The sequence below is a fragment of the Myodes glareolus genome, chromosome 4 (genome assembly GCF_982192425.1).
Source record: "Myodes glareolus chromosome 4, mMyoGla1.1, whole genome shotgun sequence".
In the NCBI taxonomy this organism is placed as follows: domain Eukaryota; kingdom Metazoa; phylum Chordata; class Mammalia; order Rodentia; family Cricetidae; genus Myodes; species Myodes glareolus.
In genome coordinates this window covers 41,048,227-41,069,161 of record NC_142029.1, presented here as the reverse complement: position 1 = coordinate 41,069,161, position 20,935 = coordinate 41,048,227, and the positions used below count along the sequence as shown (strand labels likewise).

The 20,935-nt window shown below is 38.5% G+C and overlaps 1 protein-coding gene across 1 annotated transcript in view; it reads right to left on the bottom strand.

Annotated features, from left to right (window-relative positions):
* The window catches only part of Mei4 (meiotic double-stranded break formation protein 4), a 156,381-nt gene that overhangs the window by 92,118 nt on the left and 43,328 nt on the right, over positions 1 to 20,935 (bottom strand). Inside the window, exon 3 of the mRNA XM_048435694.3 lies at positions 7,376 to 7,914. Coding sequence (XP_048291651.3) covers positions 7,376 to 7,914 — 539 coding nt within the window. The remainder of the gene's footprint in view (positions 1 to 7,375; positions 7,915 to 20,935) is intronic.

Genomic DNA, 20,935 nt, shown 5'->3' with positions numbered 1-20,935 from the left:
GGGTTGTCTTAACCTAGTCCTTAGTAAAATTTATTTTATTCATTGGGCTTTATCTTCCTTTACACGGTGTTTTACTATTCTGACGTAGGAAGATAACTGTAGATCCCAGCTTTACATCATCACAAGACAGAGCAACATAAAGAGATGAAGAACTGCTTTTTAGTGTACCCTGAAGAATGAGAAGAAACCACCAGAAAGCTAGAGGAAGCCCCTCCTGGGGCTCAGGCTGAGAAGCATTTTATTTCTATTCCTGACAGAGGGGATGGTGTTAGACTTTACTTTGGATCATAGAACTATGATAGGGATACATGCTATGTGGCGAAACAAGCACATATTTTAATAAAGCTAAAGAGCCATCCCAGAAAATAAATACTAAGTAGGTGGAATGAACATGCACTCAAAAGTGTTCTAAAAAGATAACCACATTAAGTCTCAGGAACTTGTGATTAATACTCCCTATGTAACAACTTATAGAAGTGATTAACTTAGCGACCCATAGATATAGAAATAACCATGAGCTACACAGAAGCAATTTTTCATTTATGAAATGTACTCTGATTTCTTTGGAAACTTTATAAATGAAGGAGGAAGATACTTTCAACTTATATGCAACCATAACCATATCATTTATATTCAATTAGAAAGAATATTCTAAGGTTGGACATGCCACTATAAAATCTTCAAGATATAGTTATTTTACATCCAATAAAGAAAACAAGGTGACTTTCTATTGTTCCACAAAGCAGGAGTTTTCCTTTTTTCTTTTTAGCTATCAATAAATATAAATATCTGCAACACTTACCAAAGCAAACTTCATATATTCTCATTATAAAATTGAGTGAAATAATGCCAACGTACTAATTTTTTAGTAAATATATCTTAGCCCATAAATATAAGTCAGTTTGTTTTCTGTGCATTTAGGAAAACATGAGCAACTAAAAGTGGAAAAATGATATAGTAGAAAGAAGACTTTGTCATTGCATTGAGACCGGTCTTTTCATCACCAGTTAATTAAGGATTTTGAATGAGTCTTTTAACTTGCCTGACCTCAGTTTGTTCATCTCTAAACTGAAGATAGCAGTAATAGCCATTACATGGTTCTGAGCTGTGGTCAGAACAGATAATAGCCTCTCAGTATGAGTGCTTTTGAAGCTAAAAAGGTAGATTATGGAGTCAGACTGCTATTAATTATCTCGAAAAGAGATACTGGAATGTAAAGTATGCTTTGAAATTAAATTGAGCAAAATGCTGCTCTGTTTGTTCCTTCTTCCTCAACCTGAACACTGAAAGTTAAAACCTTCTGTGAAAATCTAAATGTGGTTTGTTTATATACTGATGCAGTTATCAAAATGAGTTCTATTTAATAAATACTTATGATATTATTAGAAAACTGCAAGAAAATTTTTTTTTACTTAAAAATTAGCTCTATGCATAGGTACAAATGGGTCTTGGAACTTCTGGTGCTTTGAATAAAAATGGTCCCTGTAGGTTCAATAGTTTGAAAGCCATCAGTTGGTAGACTGTTTGGGTAAGATTAGGTGTGACCTTGCTGAGAGTAGGCGTGGCCTTGTTGGAAGTGACTTTAGGAATGTTTTATCTATCAAAACATATTGGTGAGGTGAAATGAACTCTCTTTGCTCATCTCACCCAAGGACTAGTCCCACAGAGAGTTCGTTCTCTGGTGTCAATCAAAGGAATAGTGATATGTTGGCTTCCGATGGTTAAGAGAGAGCTAGCAGTATCTAATTTTACTGTCTTTGATCCTGCTTTTCCATCTCCGACATCATGCCTTGGCCTGACTCTCTGTGGCCAGGGGACCTCCAAGACAGCAGAAGACACTCTTGGTGGGTGAGAGTCCTTATAGCTGTTCACTTTTCCTCCCAGTAGGATAATTCAGGGATGGCTTTACATCTATCCCCTTGAAGAGTCCCCTCTCTGTGACTATTTTCTATTATAGGTGCTAATGGTTGCAACCTTCAACTATGGCTATGTAGTGATATCTAATAAGGAAGGTGGATATAAATAGCTGGGTTTTTTTTTTGATAAATATCAGTGACCTGAATGCAGGAACAGCACATGCCTGAAACTCTGCTTACTAAATCTAAAAGTACCCTTGACTTGCATGTGACTTGTTTCAGTTGGGTGACATTATACTCTAGGCCAAATTACAGGTGTGAAGCTCTCATAACCAATTGTCTCCTGAAAGGTCTCCAGCCTGTTTATCTGGGGATCAGATAGGTGTGATGGGCACCAGAGACAAAACCGCACGAGAGAGTCAAGTCTGCTTGTCAGTTATGGTAGCTGTGACTATATATGAGACCAGTACCATTAAGGTGAATCTTCTGTAATGTATTTCCTAAGATGCAGCACACAGAGAATATGGTCCAGAGGTGCCAAGACTGCATCTCATTCTGTCAGGCAAGCTTGTTAATGTGTAAGAGGCTCCCACATGGTACTGGATTTGATGGTATCAGAGCCAAAGGAAATGCCAGGATTGATGACCAGATATACCGTGTGTGCTTTGGCAGGCAGATCCTTTAGAGTCCACAGGTACATGAATCCTAAATATTGGACACTGAGCTGTTTACAGTGACGGACTTTGGTTTTGTTGTGCAGTGGTTCTAAAGTGTGCCCTCGTTCTTCCCTCTTGGAATTAGAATTAATAGTCTGCCAATTTCTGCAATTGACAAAAATTTCTGAACTGGTAGGTGGATGGGTTCCAGAATGAATGAGATCAATTTTGACTCTTGGGCTCCCCTTGTAGATCAATGGGCTAATGAGCTGAGCTTTATCTGTCTTCTTTCTGCATCAGGATCTGTCTTTAACACTATGACTGATCATTAAATCATGTGAGGCTAGTGTAGAACAAGGGCCCACAACACAGGAAAACGGGATTTCTGAACCTTGTGTGTTTCATGAAAGGACAAAACTGGGAGATGGTAATGGAACAAGGCATGGGTAAGGTGCGGAAATCACATACTTAGCCTGACCGGTCCTGGGATAGACTAGACCACACTAACTACTCTCTGCTGATAGACTGGACATGCCCATCCAGGTGAACAAGGAAATTAAGGGAGGGCGAAATAACTCTCACCCAAGACTTCTCTGTCTATTTCTCTGTGTCCACCTTATCAAAGATGAGATAAACTGATTATTATAAAGTAACCACTCAGCTGCCTTTCAAACACTGAGCAGAATTAGAATTGTATCTTCAGACACTCAAACAAACAAAACCCTGACTTATTTACTTTCTTTTTTTCTTTTTCACAAGAGTCACAAGGAATATAACTTTATTAGGATAGTGTAATTGTATTTTATATTATATTATTATAAATATGAATTTAAACAAATCATATGTAAAGATGAGTACACAACCTACTCTGACTACTTAATCCTACAATATACCTGTTATCTGCACTATCTTAGTTCTGTCATTTGTTTATTGCTATTATAGAAATAGCATGGAATTATGTTTTCACAGTAACAGTCAGTTCCTATATAACTTAAAAAATAATGCTGCCAACCACTATCCCTTTGATTGACACGAGGGAATGAACTCTCTGTGGGACTAGTCCTTGGGTGAGATGAGCAAGGAGAGTTCATTTCACCTCACTAATATGTTTTGATAGATAAAAAATTCCTAAAGTCATCCTCAGTAGGCTTTATCGATCATATCTCTGAAAGAATGAAGAACGGCAACTGTCATTTTGAGATGTTCAATAAATATGGATATGTAAGTGGAGGACCGCAATGAATATGAAAGAGAGAGGAGGGGTATATGGGAAGGACCGGAGAGAGAGGAGGTAAGTGGGGAATGCTGCAATTGTATTACAATCTCAGAAAATCAATAAAGAATTCAATGGCACAATATATAAAATTTAAAATCCTGAAAAGGATGAATGTCATTTTTTACTAGTATCACACATTAAATTTTCTGCAGGTATAACTCAAGTTCTTTTTAAAAGCATAACTAAAACTTAGAAAAAGGTTTTCACTTATTGATTTAGATTCTACATGCATATCCCTAATTTGCTATATGCCTCCACTGACTTTCTTTTGATAGCAGGCAAGGTCCTGATATGCCCTGGGGTATTTCCTTTTAAGAATTCAGACTCACCTATATTCATTCCTACAACCTTTGTTAGAAGAGTTGAAAAATAACGGTTTATTACCAGCTTCTAAGCAGTAAGCCTAGCCAGGGTTTCAGGTTAGATATTGGGAAAGTAGATTCTTCTGTCAGTATTATCCTCCTTCGTGGGTTCCCACTGTCACTCACCCTTGAACTTAACAAAGTTTAAAGGCACCAAGAAGAAAGCTTCTCAACCCATGTTCACATCATAATGCAAACCCTCACAGATAAGAGTCCTCTAAACAGTCATTGGTTATAAGGCAGACAGGTGCGTCGGGTTACCATCAGACTAACAGCAAGCCTCCTCTTCCGTGTAAACCACAAGGTTGAGTTTAATGGAGGAACAAATTCCTTTTGTGTATACATGAAATTCACATGTGTCCTTTGAGCCTACAGAGACTCTGGCTCTGGAGATGGGTTTTGGCCCTCAACTTCTGACCCCCATCACATTATCTCAATGTTTTCCCAGACCCCCTTCTCTGTGGTGGGCCCTCTGACTCTGTGACAGGGAGAAAAGGACAAGAACAGAACAGAAGCAGCAAGGTATTGTTATTTCATCTCATGATGTAAAGTTCTCTCTCTACCTCCTGTCCAAACACATTAAAGAACAAAGACAAGATTACGATAGATCACTCTAGGTACTGCCGTGTGTTTTCTATAAAGTTTACATGGGAAATTACCAAGCTCAATATTTTAACAGTATATACACAGGTAATATTAATTTCTTATGCAAGCAGTTTGGGTTTGACTTCCTTCTTGTGAGGTGATGTTAAATAACATTAATATGTTCCATAAGATTACCTGTTGTTTTTCCAGAATAGAAAAAAAAGCTGGAAATTTCAGTAAGTTGTAAGAATCTGAGAATGTTATATACATCATGGAAAAGGTCAAAGTTCAATACATTGATATCAAACTGCCACTTAAACCGGTTAGCATAATACTCTCCATAATAAGTACAAGGACTAAATAGTAAAATATGTTTCTAATCCAAGTTAATTAAGCATGTTTTTCAATCCTCTTCCAAGTACAGCACAAGAGTGAAAAGTATCAGACTGGTGTAACTAACCTTAGAGTTTCAATAATCATACTTGTAGAATAATCAATAAGAAGGATTAAAAGAGAGAATATTCTCTTTTTTGTTCTCTGAGGTCAGAGGATTGTGGTACATGTCTCAAAATATTTTGCAATGCTAGGGGCCACCTGTTTCCTTGTTCAGGGAGGTCCCGACCAGTGGATTTTAACCAGTGTCCAGTCTACAAAAATGAGCTATGAACTTATCAAGAAGAGGAAAGCAATGTTTAAGACAATCACATGGCATAAACCATAAAACTTGCTGGCACCACTTGAATTTCAAGTACCACAGGCATTCATTCATCACATATCCCAATCTTCTTCCCCCATTTTTGTTGTTTTGGTTTGTCTCTACTTCCATAGATGGCTAATGGGCTCTTGAAAATGGGAGAGCCAGAGGAAACTCAAACACAGCTGCACTGCCAAGTGATAAGGTCAGTGCATTTCAATGGCATAATAAGGAGGCTGATGCCTCTGTCTTTGGCTACTGTAGCTGTCGGTTAGCAGCAGGTTGTCTAGTCTTACAACTTATCCTTCGGGTCCAGGCTTTCCGTTTCTCCATGTTTTCTCAGGGCTGTAGTAAAATCACATGTGCTTTCCAAGTCTAGCCACTTGGAAAAAGGGAGGAACCAGCTCCCTTTGAGGTCTGCCCAGTGTTGGGGAAGCAGGACTGGGAAAAGTCTTCCTTCCCCTATAGAAACCAGTAATTACATCAGGCCAAACAATGTGTCAAAATTAAAATAAAACAAAACAACAAAAAACCACCATGGAGGTCTGGTAAATATTACAGAGACCTTAAAAGTACAAGAGTGCTGTAATGGCCTTCCATGTGTACAGTAACCAGTCTTGGAGACCCATACTCTAATGTCATCAGCTAGATGAAAAGGGAGAATATTTTTCCTTCTTTTTCCAAGATCAATTAGATCCAAGGGCACTGTGAGACTTCTCTAGAAATTGTGGGGAACCACTTGTTTTCTTGCTCAAGAAGGCTATGGAGACCTTACCAAGTGAATTCTAACAAATGTCCAGTCTACAAAGATCAGTTGTAGTGCAGAGGAATGATTTCTTCAGTGCTTCAAAGTGAAGGCCTTTGACTTATCGTCGCTGATGGAACAGCTGGTATGAGAAAGACTAGAAGAAGTAGAGGACAACATCACCAACTGGCCTTGGTGGCACAAAAATTAGAGGAGGAAGAGATGATAAATTTTGGCTAGCTTCAATGTCTTAACCAGTAAGAAAAGGGAGCCAACACTTAAAATGATGGGTATGTTCAATAGTTCAAGGGATCACACTCATTATAATAGCTCTAGTCTATATAAGATGTTTCTTGGACAACTTCTCACTTGTTAATTTATTCTTGATAAGTAAAATGATACCTATATATAAACCTTCAGACCTTCAGGCTTAAAGCAACACTTACTTACAGACAAGGAGACAGCCTCATTATTGCTTTAATCTAAAACTTGAATGACGACCAAATATCTAAAAGCCATGTGAGAAGGACATCTTGTTTATTCTAGCCACTTCAACAACTCTCAAAAAGCCTGAAAGCAAATCCTGGGTTTAACATTTTAGAGAAAAGTCTGACAGGTCAGAGAACAATAAGGAGGTGCCCAACAGATGCTCATTCATTAGAGTCTCTAGAAATACTCTAATAAACTTAGATTTGAACATGTAAATCAGACTGCATTCTGTCTTCTGGTTCTTTGCCTAGAACTTGTAATGTAAATAACTTATGCCTTTACTCCTCCCTCACATCTATTCCAGACATTAGACATTAGCAACTTTATCACAGAAGTCATGATGTGGGGACCTTGGGCATTAATGGTTATCTGCAAAGGATTATAAAGTTTGACCAATGGCAAATAAACAAAGACAGAGAAAACAGAAAAAGGCAAAGCATCAAAGGATAAGAATTAAAACAGTTTAAGTAAAAGAATTCAAAGTGGAGACAGCAAAATCTGGAGGCAGAGACATCTCAGGAAAGAACCACATTGTATGTAGCAACAGAAGGATAGAAACACGCAATTGGGAAGAGATGTACACAGGTGCGGAGGCCCAGTTACAAACACTCAGCCACCAATGTGAAAGACCCACCAAATATCTCTGCCAAGAGGAAAATTCATCGAAATTGCTCAGATATTAAGTCATAAACAGGTAAGATATATTACTTACCCGGTTTATACTGTCGTTCCCTAAAACAGCCTGCAGTAGAGTTTTCTCAAATTCTTCCAACTTCTTAGAACATTTTTTAAGAATATGATTAGATAAATTAAAATCACTCATCAGTCTAGCTAACGTCCCAACAGCTTCCATCCAAAAACTTGAGAAAGGGAGTTTGGGGTTATGGTAAAATGTGATAAGGCCATCTAACAACTGTGTAACCGAATCAGAAACTGTGGAGGTGTCTTTCTCAAAGTGGCTCAAGTATATTTTCAGACCACTGGATTCTGTCAGCTTCTTCAGTTCAAGCAGATGCTGCAAGAACTGCATGTGAGAAGACGGAGGATGTCCCAGCGCGGTGCAGGGCTTCTTCTCAAGAGGCAGTGGCAGAAGGGGTGGGGGGCTGCAGCTCTCTACAAGATGCGGGGACAACTCTGCTGGTTCGCTTCTTTGCTCACTTGACAAGACGCATCCAGAATCATCCATCAAAGCCACAGTATTTTCAGAACTTCTAGGTTCCTGATCTGGCAATGGGGGGAGCACATCATGTCCTGAAACAGAAAGGGACAAAAGCCTATATTTCTGCAGCTAAATATCTTAAAAATAATACAATGATTCTGTTCTAAGTGAAAATAATACATAAAACATGCAAATGTCCATAAACATTTAGCAAACAGTGTAAATATGGATTAGATGCAAAACAGACATTGTTTGTTTGACTAAAGAAATGGTTTTATGCATTTCTAATTAGACCTCTTATTCAACTACAAGCATGTTCCTAGAAAGTTACAATCACTCCGAGCTTTCTCCTCCGTGCAGAACTGAAAGAGTTTTTTTTAACAATTTGTTTTATGTTTAATTATCAGTATGCAGGTGGATCTGTAGGCGGGTCTGTATACCTCAGTGCAGTATGCAGAGGCCACAAATGGGCATCAAATACCTCAGACCTGGAGTTACAGGGGGCTGTGAGCCACAAAACCTGGTTCCTAGGCCCTGTGCAAGAGAAGCAAGTTCCCCAAATCACTGAGCATCTCTTCATCCCCAACCAGCACAATCCTGAAAGGAGTATTTCCAAGCATGTTTGTGCTAGGAGAGCGCAATGCTCAAACTGAGCACTGACTACCCTGGCTGCTTGGTTTTAATGCCCTCAGCAAAGTGTCATGGGTGTACATGTTGGAGATGACAACATAAAAATTTAGACACAGAGAAGAATCTCTTCACAGTCCATGAAAGAAATGCCAAATTCAGCAAAAAAGCATCACGGTGAAGTTTTACATGTTACAGATTACAGTATTAACGTCAAGTTATCAAACTGAATAAAAGAATAATTGTATTTTATTTTGAAAATAGCTCAGAACAATTTCTGTTTTGCATCCACTGAGTGTAAACACTTGCTAAATATTTGTGTACAACTTACAAGGAGAAATGCTCAGTGCTGTAACTTGCTCCTGGCTGTGAGAAATCCCTCATGGTTAGCAGATAAAATGAGCAAGCACCAGCATTTTGATAACTTAGATCAAATCATAAAAATTTTCCAGATAAGTTACAGCTATGATAGAAACACAGGTAGGTACTTATAACAATAGCCAGTTTAAACATTATAGAAAACTAACTCACAATAATTTAGGCTTTCTCATGGCATACAATCACCAATGTGTAGTCATTGTACAACGTACTTACTCTCTTCCCTTTTCTTACTGTTGAGGATGGTACCTATAACTAATGTTTACATTAGCAGCCAAGGTTTTCTTTTGGAAAACATTCATGGTTGAACTAGCTAAATAATAATGGGCAAGAGAAAGTATACTGAATATCCTTATAATAAGATAGAAGAACCACATTTTTCCTTAGAAAGGATTAAACAACTTGAGTGACAATATTAATGCACTATAATCTCTAGCAATACTCATAAGCAAGAAATTTTTTGACAAAGACAAGTTTTTAAATACCCATATCCATGAGAGAAAAACACAGCACGGAAACAGCAATGTAACCATGACCCGTTAAGAGAGTATTCCACAGTATACAAAGTGGACTTCAGAGATATGTGCAGAATACCCCATCCAACAGAATATGCACTCTAAAATAACCGGGGTGGGGGCGCACTAAGGAAATCATGGGGGGATTTTAAAAGTAACTAGAATCATGTACAAGTAAAAATGTAATTTTTAAGAACTTAACTGAGCTATAGCTAAGGCAGTTCTAACAGGAACGTTCATAGCAATATACTTTCCTTAAAGAATAAGAGAGATCTCAAATAACTTAAGTACCTCAAAGCCTTAAATAAACAGTAACAATAAAAACTAAAAGCGGAGTTGGCAGAAAATATAGATTTCATGATGCCCAACCCCTATTGATACAGTTATTACAAAACCCCTGCACCTATGGTTTTTAGTACATTGCCATAGAGCAGATAGACAGACAGACTGTAAGAGGGCCAGAAAGTCTGCTATGAAGTTGTGCTACTTAGAAATGCCAAGGAAGTTAGATCCTTGATACTTCAGCAACATATGTGTCTCTTACATACTGAATCATATATTCTACTTCATTTTGGTGAACCATAGGTCTAATATTTTTCAGTTTTAAAATCTAATTTATATCCATTTATCATTTCAAAATAGACCTCAATAATATTCAACAAAATAAAGCTTGTGCCTTCCTGTAACATACCTTGTCATAGAAATACTTCCCCTGAACCTCAGGAAGAATGGAGAAAATGCTCCTTACAAAACAGAATGAGCTTTTCTTTCCTTGTCATGCCTTCAACTTACTGGATGAGGCTAAACCCAATTTGCTAAGGCACTCAGTCTACTGAGCAAAACAATCTTATCCCAAACCAAAGAGTGCCCAGATATCTGAACTGAAAGTTAAAAGTAATAATCAAGACACCTATTTCTCTGTATGTCCTCCTCCAATCACTTCCTCACACTGGCTCATGGCGCCTTCACCTCTTGGACTTATTAATGAACATCTTCACCTACATGATCCATCAGCCTCTAGCTCTGTCCTCCTCTAGTCTACCTTCTATAAAGTATCATTTTAGAGAAAATATTCCAGAAGCTTCACTCATGCTATAGAATAGAGCCCTCCAAGGTCCTCAACTTAGCACATAAATCCTATCATTGTTTGCCCTCCAACCTTCTTCTATAGTTTACCTTTACCTTCAGCCTCATGTCAGGCATGCAACTATGAGCCCCGCAGAGCTCACAAGAGATGCCCCTTTCACACAATGATGGATTTTCACATCCTTTCCCCCAGATGCATATTGATTCTTCTTCAAATCCAGCTTCTTCTCTGCTGTGAAACTTTCCAAGTTCTCCCCAAGCTTAGAGAAACCTTACCTACATGTCCCTACACTCACTGACACACCTTAACCTGTCTCGAATATATTAGTGGCTCCTTCCTGAAAGGAGAAGCTTCTGAGGGAAGAGTTTGTGTGGATGTTCCTGTTCTTTGACAACTGCCTCCTACATGGCTGGTGATTGGAATATTATTGAAAGAATCTCTCTCTCTCTTTCTCGCTCTCTGTCTCTCTGTGTCTCTCTCTATCTCTGTCTCTCTCTCTAACACACACACACACACAGTGATTAAATCAAATAACATCCATTCAGCTGTATTCAGCATAGGAATATATAATTTGCCACTACCAATTATGATTTTCAAGCATTAATAATCATTATCCAACATACACTAATGCATCAAATAATAGAAAAGTAATGTTTATGCCACCTGCTGGTCAAACAGAAAACGAATTTAAAGACATTTCATAATTCTGTTTTCAATAATATTGTTTTATATTTTTGAAATTATAAGATAATTACATTTTAATTGTAAGATAACTACATCTTGTAGTTATACATACTATAAATACATTTTCCCTTCCTCTTTCTAATCCTCCTCATGATCCCTTCTTCTCAAATATATGGCCTCTTTATATATGGATTCCAAAATATAAAATTACAACCTGATCAGTCCATGTTATCTGTCTTTAAATGATCACAAGGCTGATCACTTGGTAGAGGACAATCAATTTGGGGACTCTTAATGACAGCATTCCAATTAAAAGCAAGTGTTTGTTTCTTGTCTTAGGAATGTATATTTTAGCATATGACAAGCATATTTGAGAAATGCTGACAAAAAGGTTTCAGTTGTATTTTATCCAAGCACATCACCATTCTAACTTTAAATATACCAACAAGAGATATCATATACATGGAAATATAACCAAATAGAGTGATTTCTCTTGGCTAAACTGTCTTTTCTGAATAGAAATAAAACAAAATGTGTATTTGCAGGTCGACTTTGTGCTAGGCAGTTAAATACCACAATTCCTCATGCCTTAGGTGCCCATTCTCTGGGATTTGCTCCTTGTTTCTTTCCTACAACATCTTCTAGATCCCCAAAGGGAACTTTCTTTACTGTTACCCTGTTTTATCTGCCGTTTTCTCTCCTTACTTCCCCTTCCTGAATATCTCCATCATGAAGCCTCAAAGAATTATTTAACTAAAGACTCTCAAGTCTGTATCTCTAATCCCAACACATTCTCAGCTAATTAGTCTTCTTTGTCAGTTATTTTCTCTTGTTTTAAATGACAGCATCCTAATAAGTTACTTCTTACAAAATAATTATTAGTATTCTATTGAACATGTTTTTAAAATAGCTATTTTATATATCATATGATACCATAAATAAATACACAAATAAATATTTATGATATCTGGGTAAACTAAAGAATTTCTAAAAATTTAATCAGACAGAAAAGTAAGCAAATTTATATGAGTGCTAAGCATGCTGAAATCCCAGAGTGTGACCATCAGAACGGAAATAACTAGATATTGTAAGTCAGCTCATTTTGGTACATATCACATGAACAAATGCCTAATAGGAAATAACTTCAGGAAGTATTTACTATGGCTCAGTTTGAGATGACGTAAGCCCTTCACAGAATTGAAGGTATTATAGAAGAATTAGGTTTTCCTAAGTAGAAGGATCATAAAAATACTCACTCATATCTAAGTGGACCAAAAAGTAAAACTCGAAATCTCAAAGCCTGCCCTGCCATGATTAACTTACTCACATGGGGTCCACCACAGCCATCTATAGCCTCCCACATCACTGTCATCAACTATGTATCAAGAAATCAAACACATGAACTATGAGGAACATTTTAAATTCAAGTCCCATTTTGGATATTATCTCAACAAGATTGACCTCTGCACCTAAAACCTCCTATGTCCGAAGGAAATCAGCACTTCCCCTGATACTTAATCCTCACATCAGTGCTATCCTTCCGTGTCCAGTGTGGGAAGCTTGAGAATCTACTTTGTGAGCCTTATACACTAACACATATTGATCTTGTCTATCTTTCTGTTCCCTAAAGTTTTAAAGTCTATTCAGTCTATTCCCATTTCAGAAGGTTCTCTTGCATTAACATTCTATGTGAATTGCTCTCTCAGGCCTCGCAAAATCTTTTTAGATATCATTTCTTAAAAATTTCCTTCTCTAAGCATCATAACCTAAGGAAGCCCCCAGATGAATCTTCTTCCTGTCTTCCTGTTTTGGATCCCTGGTCTGTTACTGTCACTTCATGATTACTTCCCACTGGGAATTTTGTTCTTCACCCTTAAGAATGAATGCTCTAAAAAGATCCAGACTTCCTCATCTATCACTATATCTTAGACTATGGAATTCTGAGTAAATGGTAAACAACATTAAATAAACAAAACCCTGTTTCATACCACTGCTTCTTTTATTGCCATGCTCATGTGATTATATGTAAAGAGCAGGACTATGTCAGAGAAGTTTCTGTCTCCTGTCCAATTACTCTGCCTAAATAACTTATCACTCAGAGAACATAAAGGATACCTTAAAGAAAATATACTTCTTGCAGCATGTATAACGTAAGTCAGATAAATGTTAGGTTACTCTTCTATTTTCATGCTAGGAAACCCATAAGGCTCCTCACTACAACTGCAAAAGCACGTTTTGTCCTGAATCATGCATCAGGGCCCACCTTGGATTTCCATTATTCTCTACAACACCCATTATTCTCTGTTCTATGACAAAGTCAAATTAAACAGTTTTCAAGTAGGTTTTTATATCTTTACATGGTATGGGAGGTCCTTATGTCTATGTGTTGCTTTTATTTGTTAATGAATAAAGAACTGGTTTGAGCCTATGGCAATGGCAGAACAGAACTAGGTGGGAAAGGTAGGCTGCATGCTGGGAGGAAGAAAGGCAGAGTCAGACAGAGATAAGCCATGGAGTTTCTGGAGACAGATGCTGAGAATTTTAGCCGGTAAGCCACAGCCACGTGGCGATATACAGATTAATAGAAATAGGTTAAATTAAAATGTAAGAGCTAGCTGATAAGAAGTCAGAGCTAATAGCCTGCCTGCCGGTGGTGGAAAGGTAGGCCCTGCATCAGCTCAGCAAGAATCCTGGCCACCAAGGGGCACTGATCGTCTTGCAGCAGATTCATCATTGGGGTGAGTTTGCTCTGACCCTCGGCAGAAGCCCAACAAGGAGGAGCTCAGACATCCCCGGTCCCCCTTGACTCCCTGGCCACTCTGCAGGGGCTAAGCCCTCTTGCCTTCTAGCCCATCCCACCTTTCATCCAGGAACCCCTTCATTTATTCCTCCCTTCCTTCTCCTCGGGGCCATAAAAACACCCAGTTCAGCCGGCTTGCAGGATGGGACTGGGCTGGAAGTGTAATCCAGCAGGAGGGAGTGCCTGTGTTTCAATAGGCTGCCTGCCAGTGGTGGAAAGGTAGGCCCTACATCAGCTCAGCAAGAATCCTGGCCAGCAAGGGGCGCTGATCCTCTAGCAGAAGATTCATCAGAGGGGGGAACCTGACCCAGTACCAGAAGATCCACTAGAGAACAGTTGAAGGAAGAGATGGGCAGACGCCAAGGCAAGAATTCTTCCAACAATATGAAAAACAACATGAAAACACCAGATTCCAGCGATCTTACTACAGAAGGACTTGAACACCATGTTCCGGAAGAAGTGGAAAACAGTGTCATTATGAAAGCAATAGAGTCCCTTAAACAGGGTATGAATAACTCACTTAAAGAACTGGAAAAGAAGTATAACAAAAAGATTGAAGAAATGAGTAAAGAAATGGAAGAGAAATATAACAAAAGGTTTGAAGAAATGAGTAAATTCGTAAACGACACCCTGGGAAATCAAGAAAAAACAATCAGACAGGTAGTGGAAACAGTTCAAGAAAGCTGAAATGGAGGCAATGAAGAAAACACAAACCGAGGGCCAGCTAGGTATGGAAAATCGAGGTAAACAAACAGAGACTTCAAAAGCAAGCATAACCAATAGAATACAAGAGATAGAAGAACGAATCTCAGATTATGAAGACACCATAGATAAAATAAATGCTCTGACCAAAGAAAACAGCAAATCCAACAAATTCTCATCACAAAATATTCAGGAAATATGGGACATAATAAAAAAAACCAAATCTAAGAATAATAGGGGTAGAAGAAGGAGAACTGCAGATCAAAGGTTCAGAAAATATATTCAACAAAATTACAGAAGAAAACTTTCCAAACCTAAAGAATGATATTCCTATGAAGGTTCAAGAAGCAAACAGAACACCGAATAGACTGGATCAAAAAAAAAATCCTCTCGTCATATAATAATCAAAACACAAAGCATTCAGATTAAAGAAAGAGTATTAAGAGCTGCAAAGAAAAAAGTCAAGTACCTTTTAAAGGTAAACCTATCAGACTTACACCAGACTTCTCTATGGACACAATGAAAGCCAGAAGGTCCTGGATAGAGGTACTGCAGAAACTAAGAGACCATGGATGCAAGCCCAGACTACTTTACCCAGCCAAGCTATGATTCACTATCAACGGAGAAAACAAAATATTCCAGGATAAAAACAAATTTAAACAATACGTAGCTACAAATCCAGCCTTACAGAGAGTATTAGAAGGAAAATCACAACTCAAGGAATCCAACATTCCCAGCACTGCCTACAACAAATCAGACAGCTAGCGACCCTTCACAAGCACAACACAAAGAAGGGAAACACATACACTCTATTACCCAAAAAAATAAAATAAAATAAAATAACCGGAGTCAACAACCACTGGTCATTAATATCATTTAATATCAATGGACTCAATTTACCTATAAAAAGGCACAGACTTAGAGATTGGATACGAAAACAGGATCCAAGATTCTGCTGTTTACAAGAAACACACCTCAACCACAAAGACAGACATCTACTCAGGGTAAAGGGTTGGGAAAAGGTTTTCCAAGCAAATGGACCTAAGAAACAAGCAGTTGTGGCCATTCTAATATCTAACAAAATCGACTTCAAACTAAAATCAATCAGAAGAGATGGAGATGGACATTTCATACTCATAACAGGAACACTCCATCAGGAACAAGTCTCAATTCTGAATATCTATGCCGCTAATATAAAGGCACCCACTTATGTAAAAGAAACACTTCTAGAACTCAAGGCAGTCATCAAACCACACACACACAAATAGTAGGAGACTTCAACACACCTCTCTCACCAATGGACAGGTCAATCAGACAGAAACCTAACAGAGAAATAAGAGAAATATTGGAGGTATTGAATCAAATGGACTTAACAGATATCTATAGAACATTCCACCCAAATAGGAAAGAATATACCTTCTTCTCTGCAGCTCATGGAACCTTCTCAAAAACTGACCACATACTCGGTAACAAAGCAAACTTCCACAGATACAAAAACATATTAGTAACCACCTGTGTCATGTCAGACCACCATGGATTAAAGTTAGAATTCAACAACAATCCTACCCCCAGGAAGCCAACAAACTCATGGAAGTTGAACAGTCAACTACTAAATCATCACTGGGTCAAGGAAGAAATAAAGAAAGAAATTAAAGTCTTCCTTGAATTTAATGAAAATAAAGACACAACATACTCAAATCTATGGGACACAATGAAAGCAGTGCTAAGAGGAAAGTTCATAGCACTAAGTGCCCAATTAAAGAAAACACAGAAAGCACACATTGGAGACTTAACAACACACTTGAAAGCTCTAGAAAAAAAGAAGCTGATTCACCCAGGAGGAGTAGAAGACTGGAAATAATCAAACTGAGGACTGAAATCAACAAAATAGAAACACAGAAAACAATACAAAGAATCAATGAAGCAAAAAGCTGGTTCTTGGAGAAAATCAACAAGATTGAAAAACCCCTCTCCAAACTAATCAAACGGCAAAGAGAGAACACGCAAATTAATAAGATCAGAAATGAAAAGGGGGACATAACCACAAACACAGAGGAAATTCAGAGAATCATTAGATATTACTACAAAAGCCTGTATGCCACAAAATTGGAAAATGTAAAAGAAATGGACATTTTTTTAGATAAGTATCATATACCAATGTTGAACCAAGACCAGGTGAACAATCTAAATAGACCTGTCAGTCATGAAGAATTAGAAGCTGTTATCAAAAATCTCCCTACCAAAAAAAGCCCAGGGCCAGATGGTTTCAATGCAGAATTCTACCAGAACTTCCAGGAAGAACTAATACCTATACTCCTTAATGTATTTCACAATATAGAAACAGAAGAGTCATTGACAAACTCTTTTTATGAAGCTATAGATACCCTGATACCAAAACCACACAAAGACACAACCAAGAAAGAGAATTACAGGCCAATCTCACTCATGAACATTGACGCAAAAATTCTCAATAAAATACTTGCAAACCGAATCCAAGAAAACATTAGAAAAATTATCCATTATGATCAAGTGGGCTTCATCCCAGAGATGCAGGGCTGGTTCAACATATGCAAATCTTTCAATGTAATCCATCATATATATATAAACTGAAAGAAAAAACCATATGATCATTTCATTGGATGCTGAAAAAGCATTTGACAAAATTCAACACTCATTTATGATAAAGGTGTTGGAGAGATTGGGAATACGAGGATCAAATATAATAAAAGCAATATATAGCAAGCTGACAGCTAACATCAAATTGAATGGAGAGAAACTCAAAGTCATTCCACTAAAATCAGGAACACGACAAGGCTGTCCACTCTCTCCATACCTCTTCAATATAGTGCTTGAAGTTCTAGCAAAAGGAATAAGTCAACACAAGGGGATCAAGGGGATTCGAATTGGAAAGGATGAAGTTAAACTTTCGTTATTTGCTGACGATATGATAGTGTACATAAGCGACCCCAAAAACTCTACCAAAGAACTCCTACAGCTGATAAACACCTTTAGTAATGTGGCAGGATACAAGATCAACTCCAAAAAATCAGTTGCCCTCCTATACACAAAGGATAAAGAAGCAGGGAGGGAAATCAGAGAAACATCACCTTTCATGATAGCCACAAATAGCATAAAATATCTTGTGGTAACTCTAACCAAGGAAGTGAAAGACCTATTTGACAAGAACTTTAAGTCTTTGAAGAAAGAAATTGAGGAGGATACCAGAAAATGGAAAGACCTCCACTGCTCTTGGATTGGGAGAATCAACATAGTAAAAATGGCAATTCTACCAAAAGCAATCTATAGATTCAATGCAATCCCCATCAAAATCCCATCAAACTTCTTCACAGACCTTGAGAAAACAATAATCAAGTTAATATGGAAAAAAAAACCAGTATAGCCAAAACAATCTTATACAATAAAGGAACTTCTGGAGGCATTACCATCCCTGACTTCAAACTCTATTACAGAGCGACAGTACTGAAAACAGCTTGGTATTGGCATAAGAACAGAGAAGTCGACCTATGGAATCAAATAGAAGACCCGGATATTAACCCACAAACCTATGAACACCTGATTTTCGACAAGGGAGCTAAAGGTATACAATGGAAGAAGGAAAGCATCTTTCACAAATGGTGCTGGCATAACTGGATGTCAACCTGTAGAAGAATGAAAGTAGATCCATATCTATCACCATGCACAAAACTCAAGTCCAAATGGATTAAAGACCTCAACATTAATCTAACCACTTTGAACCTGATAGAAGAGAAAATGGGAAGTAGTCTACAAGATACAGACACAGGAGACCACTTCCTAGGTAGAACCCCAGTAGCACAGACAATAAGAGAATCAATGAATAAGTGGGACCTCCTGCCACTGAGAAGCTTCTGTAAAGCAAAGGACACTGTCAGTAAGACAAAAAGACTATCTTCCGACTTGGAGAAGATTTTCACCAACCCCTCATCAGACAAAGGTCTGATCTCCAAAATATACTTAGAACTCAAGAAACTAGACACTAAAACTCTAATTAACCCTATTAAAAAATGGGGTACTGAACTGAACAGAGAATTCACAACAGATGAACTTCCAATGGCCAAAAGGCACTTAAGGTCATGCTCAACCTCCTTAGCGATCAGGGAAATGAAAATCAAAACAACTTTGAGATACCATCTTACCTGTCAGAATAGCCAAACTCAAAAACACCAATGATAGCCTATGCTGGAGAGGATGTGGAGTGAAGGGAACACTCATCCATTGTTGGTGGGAATTCAAACTTGTGCAGCCACTGTGGAAATCAGTGTGGCGGTTTTCCAGGAAACTGGGAGTCAACCTCCCTCAGGACCCAGCAATTTCACTCTTGGGAATATACCCAAGAGATGCCCTATCATGCTACAAAAGCATTTGTTCACCTATGTTCATAGCAGCACTATTTGTAATAGCCAGAACCTGGAAACAACCTAGGTGCCCCTCAATAGAAGAATGGTTAAAAAAGGTGTGGAACATATACACATTAGAGTTCTACTCAGCTGTAAAAAACAATGACATCTTGAAATTTGCATGCAAATGGATGGAAACAGAAAACGCTTTACTGAGTGAGGTAACCCAGACCCCAAAAGAGGAATATGATATGTACTCACTCATAAGTGGATTCTAGCCACAATTAAAGGTCTCTGAGTCTATAATTAGTGATCCTAGAAAAGCTAAATAAGATGGTGAACCTGAAGAAAATCATATGATTATCCTCCTGGATATTGGAAGTAGACAAGATTGCCAGGCAAACTTGGGTGCACGGGGGGTGGTGGGTAGAAGTAAGGGGAGATGGTTAGAGAGAAGGGAGAGGGGGAGGATTGGGGATGGCTTGGTGGAATGGGATTGGGGGGAAGGGAGGAAGGTTTAATATGGGAGCAGGGAAGTATATATCTCAACTAAGGGAGCCATTTTAGGGTTTGCAAGAGACTTGATTCTGGAGGGGTTCCCAGGCCCAAGGAGAGGTCCCCAGATTGTTCCCTGGGCAGCAGAAAAGAGGGTGCCTGAACTGGCCTTGGCCCATAACCATACTGATGAATATTTTGCATATCACCATAGAACCTTCATCTGGCGTTGGATGGAGATAGAGACAAAGACACATATTGGAACACTGGAATTAACTCCCTAGGTCCAAATGAGAAGCAGAAGGAGGGAGAACATGAGCAAGAAAGGCAGGATCAGAGGGAACCTTCATCTGAAGATAGATGGAGATAGAGACAGAGACCCACATTGGAGCACTGGACTGAGCCACCAAGGTCCAAATGAAGAGCAGAAGGAGGGAGACCATGAAAAAGGAAATCAGGACTGCAAGGGGTGCGTTCACCCTCTGATACAAGGGGACTAATCGAATGAGTGCTCACCAAGGCCAGCTGGACTGGGACTGAACGAGCATGTGATCAAACCAGATTCTCTGAATGTGGCTGACATGAGGGTTGACTGCGAAGCCATTGACAATGGCACTGTGTCTTGTTTTGTCTGCATGTACTTGCTTTTTGGGATCCTAGTCTGGTTGGATGCTCACCTTCCTAGACCTGGAGGGAGAGGGAAGGAACTTGAACTTCCCACAGGGCAGGAAACCCTGACTGCTCTTAGGACTGGAGAGGGAGGAGGAGAGGGAGTGGGGGGGAGGAGGAGAGGGAGTGGGGGTAATGGGAGGGTATGGGAAGGAGGGGAGGAAGTGGAAATTTTTATAAACAAACAAATAAATAAATTTGAAAAAAAAGAAGTCAGAGCTTATAGGCCAAGCAATGTTTTTAAATAATATAGCTTCTGTGTGATTATTTTGGGTCTAAGCTAGCAAGGTGGCCTGGAGGAAGAAGCTACCCTTCCTCCAACATTTACACTGTTCCTTCCTGCCTAAAACACCTCAGTAGAAAGAATTGTCTAGAAGTAACCTCTTCTCACTCTTTATTTAAAAATATCTAGCATAGTGAAATATTTCAGCCATTTCAATATCTCCCTAACTTACATTGTAAAGGGAATACACTACAATTCAAGAGCAACAATTGAGTGATTGACAGGCACTCAATATTTCCGTGGGGAAGATATCAAACTTGTATCTCAAATAAACATTTCAGGAATGTCTTATATTTACATCAAATATAATAGTCTCTCCTTCACAGACTCAGAATTAAAGAAAATATATAAGTCTCAAAATGTACTTTTGTTCTCTGTTCCCAAATACATGCATTTAGAATGTTTTACCTTTTTCTTACTAGACTCTAAATCTCTATTACATTAGGAGGCCACTTGTTTGTTCCCAGCTGGTCATCCACGAAATAATCACACAGAAA